The sequence below is a fragment of the Hoplias malabaricus genome, chromosome 14 (assembly GCF_029633855.1).
Source record: "Hoplias malabaricus isolate fHopMal1 chromosome 14, fHopMal1.hap1, whole genome shotgun sequence".
Classification (NCBI taxonomy): Eukaryota; Metazoa; Chordata; class Actinopteri; order Characiformes; family Erythrinidae; genus Hoplias; species Hoplias malabaricus.
The window spans coordinates 7,900,327-7,918,903 of record NC_089813.1 but is presented as its reverse complement, the minus strand read 5'-3'; the positions used below and the strand labels follow the sequence as shown (position 1 = coordinate 7,918,903).

Here is an 18,577-nt window from a genome sequence, read left to right as displayed (position 1 = left end):
TGTGTCCTGGAGAGAAGTTTTTTCTCAGGCACAGAATGAACTTGTGCTGATATCATTGGCGAAATATACGTTCTTTATATTTTACAGTTAATTTTTACTATTTAGACAATGAAATATAACGGCCTGTTGAAGCTTTAATGCATCATTACATAATATAGATAGTGAGGGGTTAATGACAGGGGATCCTCTATTAAGAATTTAAAGATCCGCGCATGCGCACAGCCTCACTGGTCGCCTACCTGCTCTGTAGTTAACGTTAGCAGCGGGAGCCAGCTTCCTCAGCGCGTCTACGTTTCAACGGCTTTAACGGCCGTCGCCACCTTCTTCGTTTCTTCACGGCTCCTCCGTTATTCTGTGTGGATGCTTATATGTGTTTACTCTTATTTATCTCAGAGTTGACGGGGTTTTGACGGGATGGACGGAAGAGTTCATTTAGCTACGGCTCGAGCTAACGGTGGGTAACGAAGCTGAAGTTCACGTAGTTTATTCGTGTAATTTATTAAAGGCGCTGTGTGTTTAACCACGGCTTTTGTGTTCAGAGACCGTTACAAAGGTCAGTGGTCAATTATATTTAGCTCTTATATCCACTGTTCACGGTCTGTATCCATTAACATGGAACTAGCTGAAAGAGGCCACTGTGACAAATCCTAAAATGTTCAATTTTTATTTTATTATTTGCTTTTAAATATGTATATAATAACCCAGGAAACAAACTACAACTGAGAAAATCTCAGGTTTCCTCCTCAGTAACCGGCTTTTTACCCCTAATATTACCGGTCCACCTTAAATACAGCGACATTCAATAGCCAGTTAAGGTGGAGCGGAAAATTCGAAGAACACGCTAATTACAGGCTCATTAACAAGTCCAGCAAGTGACACGACTGCGTTCAACGGGTTGTTTTGATTGTTTTCTAGTCACCTATCACTAAGTAGCTGTTCCAAAGTGTTTTAAACGATTAAAATACGCATTTTAAACACATGCTCATGCGGCGACCCGTGGAGAGATGGTCTCTTCCGTGTGTAAGCTGCGGTGTGTATTAATCATGTGGACACTTTATACTCTGCCACGTCCCCTTTTGACGTGGCTTACGTTTTTTTTTACTCTAGGTTAAGTGCAAGGTTTATTCCTCTTTCCTTTGCTGGTGTTCAGGCTAAAGATGCCGCCCCAAAACAGCAGAGCAGCTGTCCACAGGAGGGGAGAGAGTTAAAGGCTTGAAGATCACAGCTTTGATCATTGGCTCCAGATCACAATGGGAAGGTAGGTCAATATGTTAGTGTTTTAATTTAATCCAAGCCTCTAAGGATGTTTCCCAGTTTACCCAGATGTTTCAGTTTAAGACTTTTCAAGTCAGCTAAATCAAACCAGCTTTCAGTCTTTTCACTGCCATTTTAAATTATATATACTATTTTTTTGTTATGAGCGAGTTGGTGACTGGAAGGAGGAGGATGCTTTACCCATATGTATAATGCGCGCTCATGTATTTCAAGTCTGTTGTTAGATATCTAAATGCGTAAATACATGGCCACAGCAAAACAAGCACTGATTTTAAAGTGGGAAACATCTCTATAATATATTTAAACACACATACAGGAAGGAATGACACAAATAGACGTAAATTGTAACCTAATTACTTTAAACTGATTGGTCTGAAAGTCATCCTCATGTGAATTGTCTTCTAATGTGAAATTTTATTTGTCCACAGGATCAGTATCTCCTGTCTGTTTCCAGCATCATGGCACTTCAGCCTGTCTCCGGTGGTGCTCCCCCGGCTCATGCTCCCCACCTTCAGGCAGCTGCTACTGCTCGCTGTCCTGGCCGTGCTCCTTGGCTTTGTCTACCTGCTACTGGTCTCAGGAAAGGGACAGAACCCCTGGATCAGAGAGGATAAGCACTACCACAGGTTGGCCTTGCAATTTTCTCAAAATAAGCTTAGTTTGGTTATATGTTCTAGTTTCTAAATTACATTATTGTAAACGTAAAGCATCAGTACAGGTCCACAGTACAGTGGAACCTCTACCTACGAACTTGATCCGTTCCGTGACCCGGTTCGTAAGTAAAAAAGTTCGTTTCTCACTTTTTCTCAGTTTTTGCACTGATATATGTTTACAACACTCTCAAATTAGTAAAAAAAAAAAAATACATGTAGCGTTACTAAAAATAAAAAAGAAATACAGTGGTAACAGTAACAAAAAAGAAATAAAGTTTTAAGTGGTTACACGTTGCTACCTTGAAGACGTGACGACTGGCTGGAGGATTGACTCGCCGATTGGGGTCAGTGGCCATTTCAAGCCGTCGGCTCGGCGGAGGCTCGGGTTCGTTTCTTGAGTCATGGTTCGTTGGTGGAGGCAAAAAATATTCAAATGTCCGGTTCGTATCTTGGAAAGTTCGTTAGTAGAGGTTCCACTGTATATTCAAGTTTAGGTCATTTTTTGTTTTGTTTTGTCTTGATTTTATTTATTTATTTATTTATTTATTTATTTTATTTTCAAAAAGTTTTGTTACCTTTCACGTCTCTTGGAGCTTTTTTGTGGTGATAGTTTCCAGGTCTGCAACTCCCAGGTGACCTCCTCTGCTGTTGTTCTGTATTTTCCTCAGGCATTTGGCACGGGTTACAGATATGGAAGCCACAGACACAAGTAACCCTAACCTGAACTATGGTGTGGTGGTGGACTGCGGGAGCAGTGGCTCCCGTGTGTTTGTATATACTTGGCCTCGGCATAACGGCAACCCTCATGACCTGCTGGACATTCGGCAGATGAGAGACCAGCATCGCAAGCCAGTAGTCATGAAAATCAAACCAGGTCAGTGTTTAGTAACAAGAAAAAGAAGTGGCGGAAAGGCAATAAATGATAATTGAATTATTTACAATAATTCTTTTAGTAATTTGTTTGAAACAAAGACGTATTGAGACATGTATTACCTGAAGATACCCTAATAAGTACTAGACCCAAGATTGGGCTAAGGTTGTGATCACTTTGAGGATGGGGATTGCCCATTTTATTGTTTATATTGTAATATGTAATGCGTTACCATGTTGCTGTGCTTGTATAGGCTGTGAACCAAATGGTAAAGATTTCCAGATCAAAACACCACAATAAACATATGTCTGTGCAGGTATTTCTGAATATGCAACTACACCAGGAAAGGCCAGTGATTACTTGTACCCACTGCTAAGCTTTGCTGCACAACACATCCCCAAGGCCAAGCACCAGGAAACTCCACTGTATATACTGTGTACTGCAGGCATGAGGGTTCTTCCCGAGAGGTAATTATACTGTCACTTTGGTATCAGTTATATACAGAGTAATTTCCACAGCCTTCACGTATCTACATTCTTTTTTTTTTTCTTACAGCCAACAAGAAGCCCTCCTGGAAGATTTGCGAACAGACATTCCTGTGAATTTCAACTTTCTTTTCTCTGATTCACATGTGGAAGTCATTTCAGGAAAGCAAGAGGGTATGACACCTCACACAGATTGTTGCCAGTGATTTGAAATCTTGAATTGTCTCCAGCTTGTTATAGTTAAGGATTTTCCTCTGTGGAAAACTGACACCTAGTGATGTTACGACTCAGTATTTACTTTGTAATATGATGTGTTTTAACAAAAGTTGCCATCAAGGTCACAATGATTGTTTTTTTTTTTTTTTTTCTTTAAATCCCCAGGTGTATATGCATGGATTGGAATTAACTTTGTCCTGGGGAGGTTCAGTCACGTTAATGATGGTGAGTTTGGTTGCACTTCATGTTAGGGGCCAAGCACAAGGTTGACTTTTGTGGTGATATGTTAAGTTAAGCTTTGAGACCAGTGGTTCTCCAACTGATCCCCTGGACCCCCATTGTGACACTAAAATGTGGACCATACTTTGAGCCATTGAGACAGAGTTGAAGATCTGAAGCTCTGGTTGTACAAGTACCGCTCTGAAACAGAATGGTTATCATGGGGCATTTCCTTTGCCAAACATTTATTGGCATGTTCTTTAGCTGAGACTTTGCATTGCAAATAAACCTTTTTGACAGTCATTAAATTTGCATGTTTTATACTACATGGGCAAAACTTGTGGGCACCTGCTCGTACATCTGTTATGAAATCATGACTATTAAAATGTAGTATGTCCCAACTTCTCTATCTCTTAATCTCTTTATCTCTATCTTTTATATCCTGTGCTTCTGAGAAGGCTTTAGACTAGGTGTTTGGACGTTGTTGTGAGGATATGAAGGCACACTGTTCGTGGATGTTCTGATGTTGCATTATTAGTCTTGAATCACAACCCTATGTCTTACCTTTCTGTGGAGATTATGCTGTGCGGGAAATTTGAATTCCTCTTTCTATAACTGTTGAACCATCAACTACATGGATTTAGCAATCATGATTAGGGACGCATGAATACCGATACTGGTATTGGGTATTTACCCGATAACGTTCATTTACTCATAAAACACAAATGAGTCCTCGAACAAGGTGGATTTTTCTTCACTCAAAGTGTGTTTTCCTGTTTGCGAGAGCACTGTTCGTTGCCGCTAACGATCAGGCTGCTGCTCTTAAATAAACACTGCCTATAAACAAACACTCCCAAGTGTGGAACTTCCCAGCTGTTCTAGTATAACGGAAACTGTCTTACCAAAGATGCACAACACTGCAAATGCATATCAGGAGCTTGTTTCATCTCATGTTACTAGTTTATATATATATATATATATATATATATATATATACAGGGGTTGGACAATGTAACTGAAACACCTGTCATTTTAGTGTGGGAGGTTTCATGGCTAAATTGGAGCAGCCTGGTGGCCAATCTTCATTAATTGCACATTGCACCAGTAAGACCATGTGCATCCAATGGTTCAAACATTGTGTCCTGAAGGCGGTGCCATGTATCAGGACGACAATGCAGCAATACACACAGCAAGACTGGTGAAAGATTGGTTTGATGAACATGAAAGTAAAGTTGAAAGACCATCTCCCATGGTCTGCACAGTCACCAGATCTAAATATTATTGAGCCACTTTGGGGTGTTTTGGAGGAGTTTTCCTCCACCAGCATCACGTAGAGACCTGGCCACTATCCTGCAAGAAGAATGGCTTCAAATCCCTCTGACCACTGTGCAGGACTTGTATATGCCATTCCCAAGACGAATTGACGCTGTATTGGCCGCAAAAGGAGGCCCTACACCACACTAATAAATTATTTTGGTCTAAAACCAGGTGTTTCAGTTTCATTGTCCAACCCCTGTAGATAGATACTTTATTGATCCCAGAGGGAAATTCTAATTATTAGTGGTGTAATGTGGGTAAATGAACAATAGAGTTTTTAATTAAACAAATATAACTACATTATAACACAGTGCTCCTGATTGTTTAATTCTAAGTATTGGTATCGGCAAGTACGAAAATACACATACTTCTACTCGTACTCGGTTGGAAAAACAATGGTATTTATGTGTCCCTAATTATGATGAATGTCTATAAAGGTTAGGACATGACATATTTAGCAGGGAAAGACTTGTTTGTACATTAGCTGATTTGGCTCGTTTCCATTAGTTGTTTTTAAAATAACAGCACGCTCTATACAATAATAATAATAATAATAATAATAATAATAATAATAATAATAATAATAATGTCTCCTCTGGTCTACACTCCTGAATCCTGTGCAGTTTTCTGCCTCTTGCATATATACTGCTGGTGTGAATCATCTGTGGGACACGGGTCTTATCTTGTGTGCTGTGCTTTGAACACTGCTGCATCCAAGGCCATCTTTCACAGAGGTCTGCTTTCTGTTTACCGTGCTTTATTTTCAGAGAAGGAAAGTTAAATGTCAGCACAACTTAATCTTGGCTTGCCCTTAATGTCATAAGAAGGCTTTTGCCACATCTATAAATATGTTAACCTGCCAGGCTCGGGGACTTCAGGAGATTACAGGCTTATTGTGACTCTGCTGCTCTTTAATATGTCAGTCTCTGGACAGGTGTATACGACTTATAGCAATATCTATACATGTGCACATCGTAGTTCTACAAAGTCCATCCATTGCTCTGCTGTGGTGCTCAGGACCTTCACAGGGTTCTTCTCAGTGCTGCAGTGACACTGACGTGGTGGTGGCGTGTTAGTGTGTGTTGCGCTGGTACCAGTGGATCAGACACAGCACTGCTCCTGGATGATTTGAACATTTAGGAGACCTCCCAAAAAAATGTAAAATTAGCAGAAAAATGCATCCTAACCTATGAATTTATTTTCTCCTTTCTCCACAATTTCCTTTTCTTCTCCTTCTATCCTTCGTAGATCAGGATGCACTAGTGGAGGTGCAGGTTCCAGGTGGTGACCAGCAGGAGACGCTGGTGCGAAGGCGCACGGCCGGAGTGCTGGACATGGGTGGCGTCTCCACTCAGATAGCATACGAAGTGCCCAAAACTGTAAGCTTTGCTTCTCCACAGCAGGTTATTATCTACGACAATTTCCATTCTTAAAGCCAAAAGAAGCTTGGTTTGGTCACTCACAGCTTTTCCTCTTGCCTCTCTGGTGCCTGGTTATCTTACCTCACCCTTTTCTGTGGATCGAAAAGGCCTGTAGAACTGAGGCTCAGAGTTAAGATCAGACTGCTGCATGGTGTCAAAGCAGTGTGTGGGTGTTCTAGACTAATCCTTTTTTTTTTTTTTCCAAACAAGAACAAAAAATGGAAGTGAACTCCACCCAGTTTCCCAAAAGATGTTAGTGTTAAGATCATCTTAACTGGTAGTGTGTGTGTGTGTGTGTGTGTGTGTGTGTGTGTGTGTGTACCATTATGAACACTCTAACATTTAAGAGCCATTTTTGTGCAGAGGTTCTTTTGGAAAGTCCAGCCCTGATCTTCCTTCTGATTCAGCATGTTTGCAGTGTATAATTGTGGTGTTTTTTCTGATTATTCAGTTTTGTTATTAATTTTGGGGGGAGATATTGTGGCTTATTTCCAGAACTTTGGCTGTAAGTTTGCTTTTTTATGTTGTTCCTTTACTAACAATCTGTTAAATGAAGAGCATGCGTCCCAATCTTGTGCTTAATGCTTTCTTGACAAGAAAGATGTGGAAATAATTGTATGGAGGGCTAGATGGATTCGCATTTATAAACATGGCCTCCATAATACTGTTTGATTCCGTGGTTAAACAAATTGGAGCACAGTCATACACAAAGGCTTGGCCAGCCCCGTTCAAATGTTTTTATTTTAACTATTATATATTTATTTATTTATTTATTATTATTTATTTATTTCTTTATTTTAATATGTACACATGCTCTACAGCATCTGTTCTGCAGATTTTGAATGCATGTTTACTGCTTTACTGTGAATTTTAACATGTTAATTTATTTTCACTTATTAAAATCAGCACCCCCTCATTTGTCCAGGGACATTTAGATTTTTCCCATACTGCTCTGTGACTTGCTAACAGCTTCTAGTGTGCATATACTAACATTACGTGAAATGGTAAGAATCTTTATCTGACCCAAAGCAAGCTCAGACGTGTTTGCCTGTACGTCTGTGTTCTGTATGCGTTTTCAGGAGGAGGTGGCTAAAAACTTGCTGGCCGAGTTTAACCTAGGCTGCGATGCTCATCGCACAGAACATGTGTACCGTGTTTATGTTTCAACATTCTTGGGGTTTGGTGGGAACGCAGCGCGCCAGAGATACGAGGAACAGCTCGTAAGCAACACTCTCCTGCAGAACAAGTAAGAGCCGCAGTGTGAGAATGTATGTGAATGTGATGATTTTTGAAATGTTTAGTCTAATGTAATCTGAGTGTCACAATTACACAGCTCCAGCGACCTGGAGGTTGTGGGTTTGAGTCCCGCTCTGGGTGACTGTCTGTGAGGAGTGTGGTGTGTTCTCCCTGTGTCTGCGTGGGTTTCCTCCGGGTGACTGTCTGTGAGGAGTGTGGTGTGTTCTCCCTGTGTCTGCGTGGGTTTCCTCCGGGTGACTGTCTGTGAGGAGTGTGGTGTGTTCTCCCTGTGTCTGCGTGGGTTTCCTCCGGGTGACTGTCTGTGAGGAGTGTGGTGTGTTCTCCCTGTGTCTGCGTGGGTTTCCTCCGGGTGACTGTCTGTGAGGAGTGTGGTGTGTTCTCCCTGTGTCTGCGTGGGTTTCCTCCGGGTGACTGTCTGTGAGGAGTGTGGTGTGTTCTCCCTGTGTCTGCGTGGGTTTCCTCCGGGTGACTGTCTGTGAGGAGTGTGGAGTGTTCTCCCTGTGTCTGCGTGGGTTTCCTCTGGGTGACTGTCTGTGAGGAGTTGGGGTGTTCTCCCTGTGTCTCTGTGGGTTTCCTCCGGGTGACTGTCTGTGAGGAGTGTGGAGTGTTCTCCCTATGTCTGCGTGGGTTTCCTCTGGGTGACTGTCTGTGAGGAGTGTGGTGTGTTCTCCCTGTGTCTGCGTGGGTTTCCTCTGGGTGACTGTCTGTGAGGAGTGTGGTGTGTTCTCCCTGTGTCTGCGTGGGTTTCCTCTGGGTGACTGTCTGTGAGGAGTTGGGGTGTTCTCCCTTTGTCTGTGTGGGTTTCCTCCGGGTGCTCCAGTTTCTTCCCACGTCCAAAAGGTTGATAGGTGGATTGGCGACACAAAATGTGTGTGTGTGTGTGTGTGTGTGTGTGTGTGTGTTGCCCTGTGAAGGACTGGCGCCCCCTCCAGGGTGTATTCCCACTTTGCGCCCAGTGATTCTGGGTAGGCTCTTAACTGGATAAGCGCTTACAGATAATGAATGAATGTATAATATAATCTGAAGAGTTGTCAGTGAAGTATGATTATATATATATATTTTATGGCCTTAATTCTCTGGTTATTTGCAATGGTTAAATAACATACTGCAATTATAAACAACTGGTATGAGTCTGCTGGAGAACACCTTTCATAAATGAGGTGTTCTGGATTTTCTTTGTATTAGAGCTTACTTACTGATTTTCTATCACTTTTACTGTCGTTATGAAATGATTTCCAGCTCTCCCGTGATCATTCTTCAATGTGTGTGTTTGTGTGTAGGCTCTTGAACCAGCATCAGGGTGAGAGTGCTGAATCTCCTATACTGGACCCCTGCATGCCTACTGACCTCCAGGATGAGGTTGGGCCACCAGGACAGAGACTTCACCTCAGAGGGACTGGAGACTTTGACCGCTGCAAGCTGCTGCTCCAGCCATTCCTCAACCACACGAATGAGACTAACACCTCATTGAATGGGGTCTACCAACCCCCCATTGACTTCACCAACAGCCAGTTCTATGGCTTCTCAGAGTTCTACTACTGTACAGAAGACGTGCTGCGCATGGGGGGAGACTATAACTCCACAAAGTACACCAATGCTGCTAAGGTAGGCTGGTTGAATGCAAGGCAGAATCTTGCTTACGCTCTTTTAGCATTGTTACTTAATGTCATGACCTTCACTAGCAGCTAAAGTAGAAACAGTTGTGTTCCTGGAACCCCATTTTCCAGCACTCTCTGTGATTCCAGTGCTTAAACCCACCCACTAAAACTCATTCTGGCATTTGCAGGACTACTGCGCCACCCAGTGGAAGACTTTAAAAGAGCGCTTCGACCGTGGTCTTTATGCTTCCCATGCAGACCTTCACAGGCTCAAGTATGTTTAGCAGCCTGCTTTTTCTCCCACATGTACATTAACATGTTAGAATGACAGGCTCCAAAAGCACAACAGAAACAGGATCTCTTTCCCTCTGGATAGGTACCAGTGTTTTAAGTCTGCTTGGGTGTATGAGGTGTTCCACTCTGGTTTCTCTTTCCCTGTGGGCTATGAGAACCTGAAGACTGCGCTGCTCGTGTATGACAAGGAGGTGCAGTGGACTCTGGGAGCCATTCTTTACCGCACACGCTTCTTACCTCTGAGGTACCTTCACATAACCCAAACATTTACACCAATTCCCAACAAAGTATTATTGATTGGTGCATTAATAATGCAGCACTAGTGAAACAATAATTAAGTAAATAAGCTGGTTCTTTGATGGTTTGTCTGTTGATGAGATAAACGTCTCCCTTTATTATTTGTTCTAATTTATGCATCATGACAACGCTGTATCCTTAGGGCATGGCTAAAATCAATGTGAAACAGCAGAGAGACAAAGCTTAACCAGCAAGCCTAAGCAAACGGAGCAGAATAGAGCCAGGGCTAAAGAGCAAAACAGCAATCAGGACACCACACATCAGTTTTGGGCCCCAAAAGATGTTTCCATGGCTAAGATTTGTCACAACTACTAGAGGAAGTTTTTACAGATGCTTAAATCTGATGCTAACAGCCACTGGAAATGCTTTCTTTCCAAAAAACATCCAGAAAAAGAGCAGAAGCCCATTTATATTGCCAGGTTTATCTGCCTTACATTTTGAAATGGTAACCTAGGCTGTTCAGACAATCAGACAACAAAAACCAAGCCTAATTGGACCTTTGCTGAACACACAGTTACAAGAATATGCCCAAGTCTGTAGAACAAGAACAGTACTGATGTCAGTCTAAAGTAGCCGTGCATTTGACACTCGTTTCCCATTGTGTTAGCTCACTCCACTGCCTTTTTGCTCCACAGGGACATCCAGCAGGAGAGTCTAAAGGGCTCTCACTCACACTGGCACCGCGGCTTCACCTTCATGAACAATCACTATCTGTTCCTGGCCTGCTTCCTGGTGGTGCTTCTCTCCATTCTGCTGTATCTGCTCCGACTCCGACGCATTCACAATAGAGCCACTCTGCTCCGTGGGTCCTCTGTTCAGTGGCTAGAAGAGGGGCTGGGCTCTCCAGACCTGCCCGTTACCCTATAGGACCTTGTTCTTGTCAGTAACTGAATCTGCCCAATCAGTAGCTGGAGGAGGGCTTTGACTCTTGGGAATATTTTTTTTTAAACACAATAAACTGTTTCAGCCCTGTGAATCAGCACAGCTATGTACCAGCTTGAGGAGGGCTTGGACCTTCAGAAAAGTCTTCAAAACCATCACCCATGTGGCTTTGGACTTGTCAGTCTTATCTCTTAAAGCTGAATCCTATCCTTTCCCCATGGCCCTCACAGTTTTCAATTTTCATATAAAATTGTTTCCTACTATGTTGATGAATGACTTGTAAATTAAATAGGAGCTGCTGTTGGAAAGGCTGATGGGGAAAAGGCTTTTTGGTGCAATGGTTCTTCATTAAGACTGCTGCGGAGTGCCTCGAGAGCTGGACATGCTGGCTGTTTCTGGCTGCCCTCAGTCCAGCAACGTTCGGTCCTTGTCTTGAATAATTTAATGCCTGTTGCCTTTAGGTTTTAAACATTACTTTCAATGTGAACGGAGCTAGCATGAGGTTTGTGTGTGACCACACATGATGTTATACCCTCTCTCTCTCTCTCTCTCTCTCTTTCTATTAAGATGAAATGGCAGCTGCCTTGCACTCATATTTACACTCTCTTCATAAATGCACACACTCCTTGCTGTCCTTTAATCTGTCGGTGCCCAAGTGAAGTATTGGCTGGAAGCAGATTACAGTCACCATCTGAGTTATCTGGCTTTCTCAGCCTTATCTGTGTGTGTGTGGGTGTGTGTATGGGTTTTATGGTCCTATGCCATCAACAGCAATTTCATGTAACATGGAAAGAACTGAAACACACATGACTCTAAATTAAGTTGCAGAAAAACCATTGGGAAACTGCTGAATTGTGTTGGTCATTGTTTAATCCAATTTTGAACACTCAAACCACATGGAAAGAATGGATTATGTTTGCTCTCTGTAAGGTTGTATGGGGATCAGACAGGAGAACAACACAGTTCCAGGTAAAATAAAACATTATACACCGTTCTAAACGTGTTTTCAGTTCTTTCCATAGCGTACTGGGGTATGTGTGAAATTATTGGTTGGAGTTATCAAACGTAAGATGGCGCAGAAAGAGATTCAGATGGGTGTTCCTTCAATATCTGATTCACTTTATATATAGGGCCAGTGTGGGACATGTCAGAGGATGTTCCAGATGAGCTGGCCTTCTTTCTTCCTGTTTTAAGATGGTCAGTGTATAGTGTGGTGATTTTTATTTTAATTATTATTATTTTCTTAAATGGACAAAACCACTGAGCCTTTAGGTAGACATCAGTGGCCAGGTTTCCAACCAGCTGTCAAGTTAAATTGAAGCAAAGAACCGAAACTACATCACATTTGGACTAACATCCTTAATATGTAGCAGTTTCTCGTAACTGCTTTGTTAAGATTTATTCATTATTTTTCATATTAAGGGCAAAGGAAGCCCTGGAAACATCAGGCACATTGGAGAAGGCAGATAGAAGCCTTATCTGAAATCCCCTCTTCATGGATCAATGTTTTCTTTCTTTAGAAAATCATTCAAAGATTATTTCTCTGAGGTACTGAGAGTATCGGTGGATTTTTTAGGTTGTTTGTTTTGTAGATGACACTGTATTTCTATTTATTGATTCTCTCCGTGATATGTTAAGGAAGGAGTCATTTTCTAGCTTTATGCTTTGCCAGCTGTTTCTAAATATTATTGAATTCTCTTTGTATCGTTGTGTGTGCCAGTATTTGTTTGAGAGAATGAGATTGAGGGAGTTATTTGTGTGTGTGTGTGTCTGTCTCTGCCAGTTTTTATGAACTTAGTGTTTTTAGCTCTTTTACTTTTGCAACACTTGTGTTAGCATCTTATTGTTCATTTTCCAGTGCTAATTTAATAGTAATTTCTTGATTAATTTACATTTAATTCTTTCTTTTTGAACATGTCATTGAAATAGAAAGACAACCAGTGCAATATTCATGTGCAAAGGAGATTTTTATGCCATTGGGATTGATTGTAAAGTAACGTAACGAGGTGATGTTCACTGTACTTTTATTTCACATTTTCTTAATCTCACTTGACTAGCATTTCTACCGTCTTCAGTGTCATGGCGACAACGATCAGGAACCAGCGTTGGTTCATCAGTGGCTCTTGACCCACTGAAACTTTTGTTAAAGATATGAATGAAGCTTTAAAGGTTTATCCCCCAATTTCTGCATTATTCATTAATTACCACATCTTTCATTCGGTCAATGAAATTGTTTAAATGTGATACAATCCACTCAAGATTTTTTTGTTTTTAATACAGATTTACAGTGTGGGTGATAGGAACCAGACGTCTAAAAACATGTAGGGTTTTTTTTTGTTTGTTTTTAAACTTTGTACAACCCCCCCGTGAACCTGTACATCAGAGTTTTTATATGAAATGTGGATCGTTAAAAGTAAACGTAAATAAAACAGAAATTCTACTTGTACATTACTGCCATTGTATGTGTTTTAAAAGTATATTTTATACCAGAAACCTGTCATAAAATTACTGGAAAAAAATGTCTCGGTCACAGTAGTAGTAAATATATAAAAATGTTCTTTGATGTAACTTTTAGAGGTGGATATCTGGTTCCTATCACCTTGCTGTTAGATTTGAACAAGATAATTATGCAGATATTGTGACAAGTGATTGGAAGTATTTTGCCATACTCCTGGTAACTTCTAAAGAGCTTATGGAGGAAAAACTCTTATGTACTGTTTATCTCTGCTTCTGTCAGTGGCGGTGGATTTGTCGTGTGCACGCAGCAATGTTGATACCACCTAAAGATTAAAAAAAACTTTAAAAATTGACTTTTCGCATTGTTTTTTTTTTTTATTATTATTTCTCCAGTGGTGAAATTACATCTGCTGTGTTCAAATGACTTGGTAAACTAAACAATCGAGATATTTTTTTGCTTGACAGCGACAATATTAAACATAGGGTGACCAGCCGTACTCTTTTACCCTTTTTTAGACTTAAAAAAATGTCCGGGCGGAATTTCACAAACGTCCGGGATTTTGTTTTTCTAGAGCTTACACAGAACTTCGAGAAGTTTCGTTCACAAACTAGTCCCGCCCTCCCCTACTCCGATTGGTTCGCTTGAGTGAGAAGGGGGCGTGGCGAAGTAGCTTAAAATCTTCTGATTGGACGGTCTGACTGTTATTGGTCGCTAACCTTCTCTGTAAACATTTAATTGGTCAGTCTGCACGTCAGTAGTCCTTGTTTACGTCAGACAAAGCTCATATACCCACCCTCATCTCGAGCAGCTATGCCGAAACGTAAATGTAAATTCTCTTATTGTTTTAATTATTTGTGTAGCAAATAAAGGTGTAAAGGACCCAAAAGCACACACAGGTTCAGCTAAACATACAACGGCAGCGAGGGGCGTGACCCCCCAACCCCCAACGGTCCTCTTGTTCACCATCTTAGATCTGGTCCCCCTATTAAACATAAATCTAGCTACAGATACTATTATTAGTTCTAGTCAGCAATTCCACTGACACAGAACAGTTATACACAGTTGTCTCCTTAGCTCAAATATGTAGCCAGTTAATCATAAGACTTGTATGGTATCTATCTGTCTACTTCCTTTTATTTAAGCTACAATTCTAAAACTAACTCTGAAGCTACAAGGCTAATTTAGCTAAGTAAAGGAAGCTTAGCACCTATGCTAACTGCATTACTAAGTAACCACCTAACGTGTCAAGTTGTTTAATAATCTTCAACACACTTCTCTATGTGGTTTTTATAGGCTGTTACCTATAAAAAGGAACCAAATTATGGACAGAATTTATGCTTTAAGATGGCTGCCACTAGCCATTTTAGGCACCAGCAACAACTGTACACACACACTATCAGAACCAAGTAAGTGATATAGATAGATCATTTATTTTATTTTCAAGCAGCTGTAAGTCAACTTATAGAATACTTACCATGTCTTTCTACACCTCTATACCTATAAACATTGGTTTAACCCTAGGAGACGTGTGGCTATGCGTTTCTGGTGAAGATTGGCTTTGGGAATTAATATCGTCTCTCAGGTGGATGTTTTCCAGCAGGGCTGTCTGTGGGTTGTGCGGGTTGCTTCGTTACAGTGTGCGTTTTGTGGGTTGGTGGGGAATGTTGGACTGACTGAGGTTGTGATTGTAATGGACCTGCTGGCTCCTACAGAGGCTCTCTGATGAAAGATGAGCTGAAAAGCATAGAGCCAACTCCAAACCCAAAGACTGAAGTTACGTAAATATAAATACGTCTTATAGGTTTTGATGACATCATGGTGCAAATGTAGGTGGGGAGGATTAATAGTAATCCATAAGAAAAACCCCTAAAATTTTACCTGAGCGTTGTTGATGAGTAAAATGTGTCTATATTGAATTATATGTGTGTGATAAGTGTCATCCTGTACTGTTTCAGTTTGAGTGTCGGTGGTTGAGCTACACGTCTAAATGACTGTTAATTATCTGGTGGACTCTTTGACAGTGCAAGTTTTTTTTTTTGTTCTCTTGGGTGAGCACTTAGAGACTGAAACATGAGTAGTCTGTGTACTCCCTGCAATGGAACAGAACACCCTGTGCTGCTGACATGCTTAAGGTTGCCAGACCCATAGTTTTGCCCAAGTTTGTGGACACTTTTATCTAAGATCAATATTTGAAACATTTTCCCATTTGCTGCAATAACAGTCTCTCTGTATTGGGTAGACTTCTAATCATTGTGTGTGTGTGTGTGTTGTATGCGTGTGTGTGCATGTGTAACATAAATTGCCATATCATATACTTTTATATTTATACATATAGGTACAGATATAGGGATTGTCTAGAATTGAGGTAGATATAGGTGGGATTTCAGGGGTAAAACTAACTCTGAATGGTGACCTCCACCTCTCTCTCTATCTCTCTCTCTATCTCTCTCTCTGTCTCTCTCCCTCTCTCTCTCTCCCTCTCTCTCCTTCTCTCTCTCCCTCTCTCTCTGTCTCTCTCCCTCTCTCTCTCTCTCTGTCTGTCTCTCTCTCTCTGTCTCTCTCCCTCTCTCTCTCTCTCTCTCTCTCTCTCTCTCTGTCTGTCTGTCTCTCTCTCTCTCTGTCTCTCTCCCTCTCTCTCTCTCTCTCTCTGTCTTTCTCCCTCTCTCTCTCTCTCTGTCTCTCTCCCTCTCTCTCTCTCCATCTCTCTCTCTCTGTCTCTCTCCCTCTCTCTCTCTCTCTCTGTCGCTCTCCCTCTCTCTCTCTGTCTCTCTCCCTCTCTCTTTCTCTCCCTCTCTCTCTCTCTCTCTTTCTCTCCCTCTCTCTTTCTCTGTCTCTCTCTCTCTCGCTCTCTCTCTCTCTCTCTCTCTCTCTTTCTCTCCCTCTCTCTCTCTCTCTCTTTCTCTCCCTCTCTCTCTCTCGCTCTCTCTCTCTCTCTCTCTCTCTCTCTCTCTCTCTCTCTCTTTCTCTCCCTCTCTCTCTCTCTCTCTTTCTCTGTCTCTCTCTCTCTCTCTCTCTCTCTCTCTCTCTCTCTCTGAAATGTTATTCCACACCCCAACTGTTGAAAACTGTTGTGAACAAAGTCATTAATCATGTTTTGCTGTAAATTGTAGAAACTTTATCTTCTTTACTGTGCTTTATACATCTTCAAATAGATCAAATATATCATATCTGGAAATCTAAAATGTCTCCTTTTACCAAACCCACCAATTATTGATTGTGATGACGTGTTTACAGCAGACGATGATGTTGAACCTTCCGTGCTGGAGCTTTGAGAAGCATAAAACTCTTCAAACCTGTGACGGACTGGCATCCTGCCCAGGGTTTGTTGCTGCCTTGTTCCCAATGATTCTGGGTAGGCTCTTCACCCACTCTGGCACTGATCAGGAGGAAGTGTTAGAGAAGATGAACGAATGAATTAATGAATGAAAACTCTTCCAGTGTGTGACTGTATTTCACATAACACCACTCAGACATTGGGGATGACTTATGAGAACAATTTCAAAGTAAATTCTGGCTGTATCTTGTATATTTGGGTTTAGGAGAGAACTGTAAATGTTATACTTCAAATCTTTAATGTGGCAAAAGCTGAAACGAATACTTTGACATGTCTTTTATGAACGTTCAATGCAGAGCTTTGTTCGGCTGTGGTCCTTTTTCCGGGCTAAATCTTATGATCTGCTCATGTGAGGCAGGATGAGTACTAAATGCAGAAGAGAACAGGTCACAACACCAGTAGCAGGACGCAGGGCTGAGGGGCTTTTTATTTATTTATTTATTTATTTATTACCATTATTTGCATAGTTATCTGCTGTAGAATTAATCTTACACTATAAATTCTTAAAGAAATTGTATTGTATTATTTGTTATCATATTATAAAGCCAATTATTAATTTTTAATTATGTTCTTCTACAGTTTTACCACCTGTCCAGTTTTTACCAAGCGATTATGTACACACTAACTAGAATTATTGATTCCTCTTGTTTACAGTGCACTGCAATATCAGTCAGTTTAAATATAATAGTAGCTTTCTGTCCATTTCGTAGAGCTCTATACTAACACATCTTTTAGGGATGAGCCATTCTTGCCGAAGCAGATGTTGGCAGATAAGCAGTGCCCGGCCCCATTAATCTGCAGATCCACCCCTAAACAGACCTGAACCTACACCCAACACACCCAGCACTGCTGGCCAGATACGGCCAAAGGTTTCAGAAATCGTCTAATTTAACGTTTCTGCTGAGATAACGGATATTAAGGTGGGTTCTCCCCATTTGCTGCAGTAACCGCTTCTGCTCTACAAAACAGTATTTTGAAAAGACACTGAAACGTGCCTGTGAACTTTTAACGGAATTCAGCCACATGATCATGAATGGACTTTCTGTCTAGTCGGGCATTATGTTATATGAATACTTCTGAAGTCCAGTTCATTCCCAAAATACTAAATGGAATGCCATCACTCCTGAAAACGTGCCTTCACTCCATAGTCAAGGGTTTTTAAAATTCTTAGAGCTGAAAATTGGCATTGAGCATGGTGACATTTATTAATGGTTTAAAGGTGTAAACAATTTTGAACGGAAATGCTTTAGAGAAACAAACCAAGTCTTCTTTACAGAGGTAGCGATTCAAATCAGGGGCAGTAAAGCCTTAATAAGCAGGACAAATGTAATATTATTAAATATAAACTTTTGATATATTTACCAAAACCACCTATTACATATGTGAGTCTTCTGAGATTTATATGGAATGCTGAAATAATGGGAACTTGCCAAAGCAGAAATCGTATTATTGAGTACTGTATAAGGTTCTGTATGAACCTTTTCACCATTAAGCAGATTTCTCATCAGTAGCTAAGTCTAGGCTTGCTCAGGCTAGTTGGCCTATTGTGTGCTAACATGTAGCTTTACTTGCTGTGGGGGAGAAACCGTGGTACAAAACTTTCACCGATTCACTGCGAACAACCAGTGTAAACCCACCTCCACTGGGAATTCTACTTATTTTAAAACTGAACAGAATGCGTTAAAAACTTAATTGGTTTGTGCAGTGCAGGGTTTTTATCCATTTTACCACATCTTGCTGTTTCCGTTTGGTAAAAATGCCAGGTACACAACCTCCACAATTGATAAAACCCAGCACAGCGCCTTGTTCAAACTGGCTTGCGATTTACATATCGTAAGTCACTTTTATATTTTATGTTATTTGGTTCGAATGTAAATTTCACATTGAGAATACTACCCCATTTTTGTCAGGATCCAAGGGAACCCAACACACACTAAGGGGTTAATCAATGATGTCAGATGGGCATTAGTTTTACAGTGACTCTGAGAAACTGGGGCATC

General features: G+C 41.1%; 1 protein-coding gene across 2 annotated transcripts; it reads left to right on the top strand.

The window, feature by feature from the left end:
- Positions 1-243: 243 nt before the first annotated feature.
- On the top strand, positions 244-13,560 carry entpd4 (ectonucleoside triphosphate diphosphohydrolase 4). 2 transcript variants are annotated; one of them, XM_066644935.1, is made up of 13 exons: positions 244-454; positions 1,151-1,258; positions 1,704-1,901; positions 2,597-2,802; positions 3,116-3,266; positions 3,355-3,458; positions 3,666-3,725; positions 6,285-6,415; positions 7,537-7,703; positions 8,995-9,319; positions 9,501-9,586; positions 9,689-9,850; positions 10,539-13,560. In XM_066644935.1, the coding sequence occupies exons 2-13, from the start codon at positions 1,251-1,253 to the stop codon at positions 10,768-10,770; spliced, it is 1,830 nt and encodes a 609-aa protein (XP_066501032.1). In that variant the 5' UTR covers positions 244-454; positions 1,151-1,250; the 3' UTR covers positions 10,771-13,560. The 2 variants fall into 2 exon arrangements, with proteins under 2 accessions (XP_066501032.1, XP_066501031.1); XM_066644934.1 differs by having other exon boundaries at positions 6,285-6,439.
- The last annotated feature ends 5,017 nt before the right edge of the window (positions 13,561-18,577 follow it).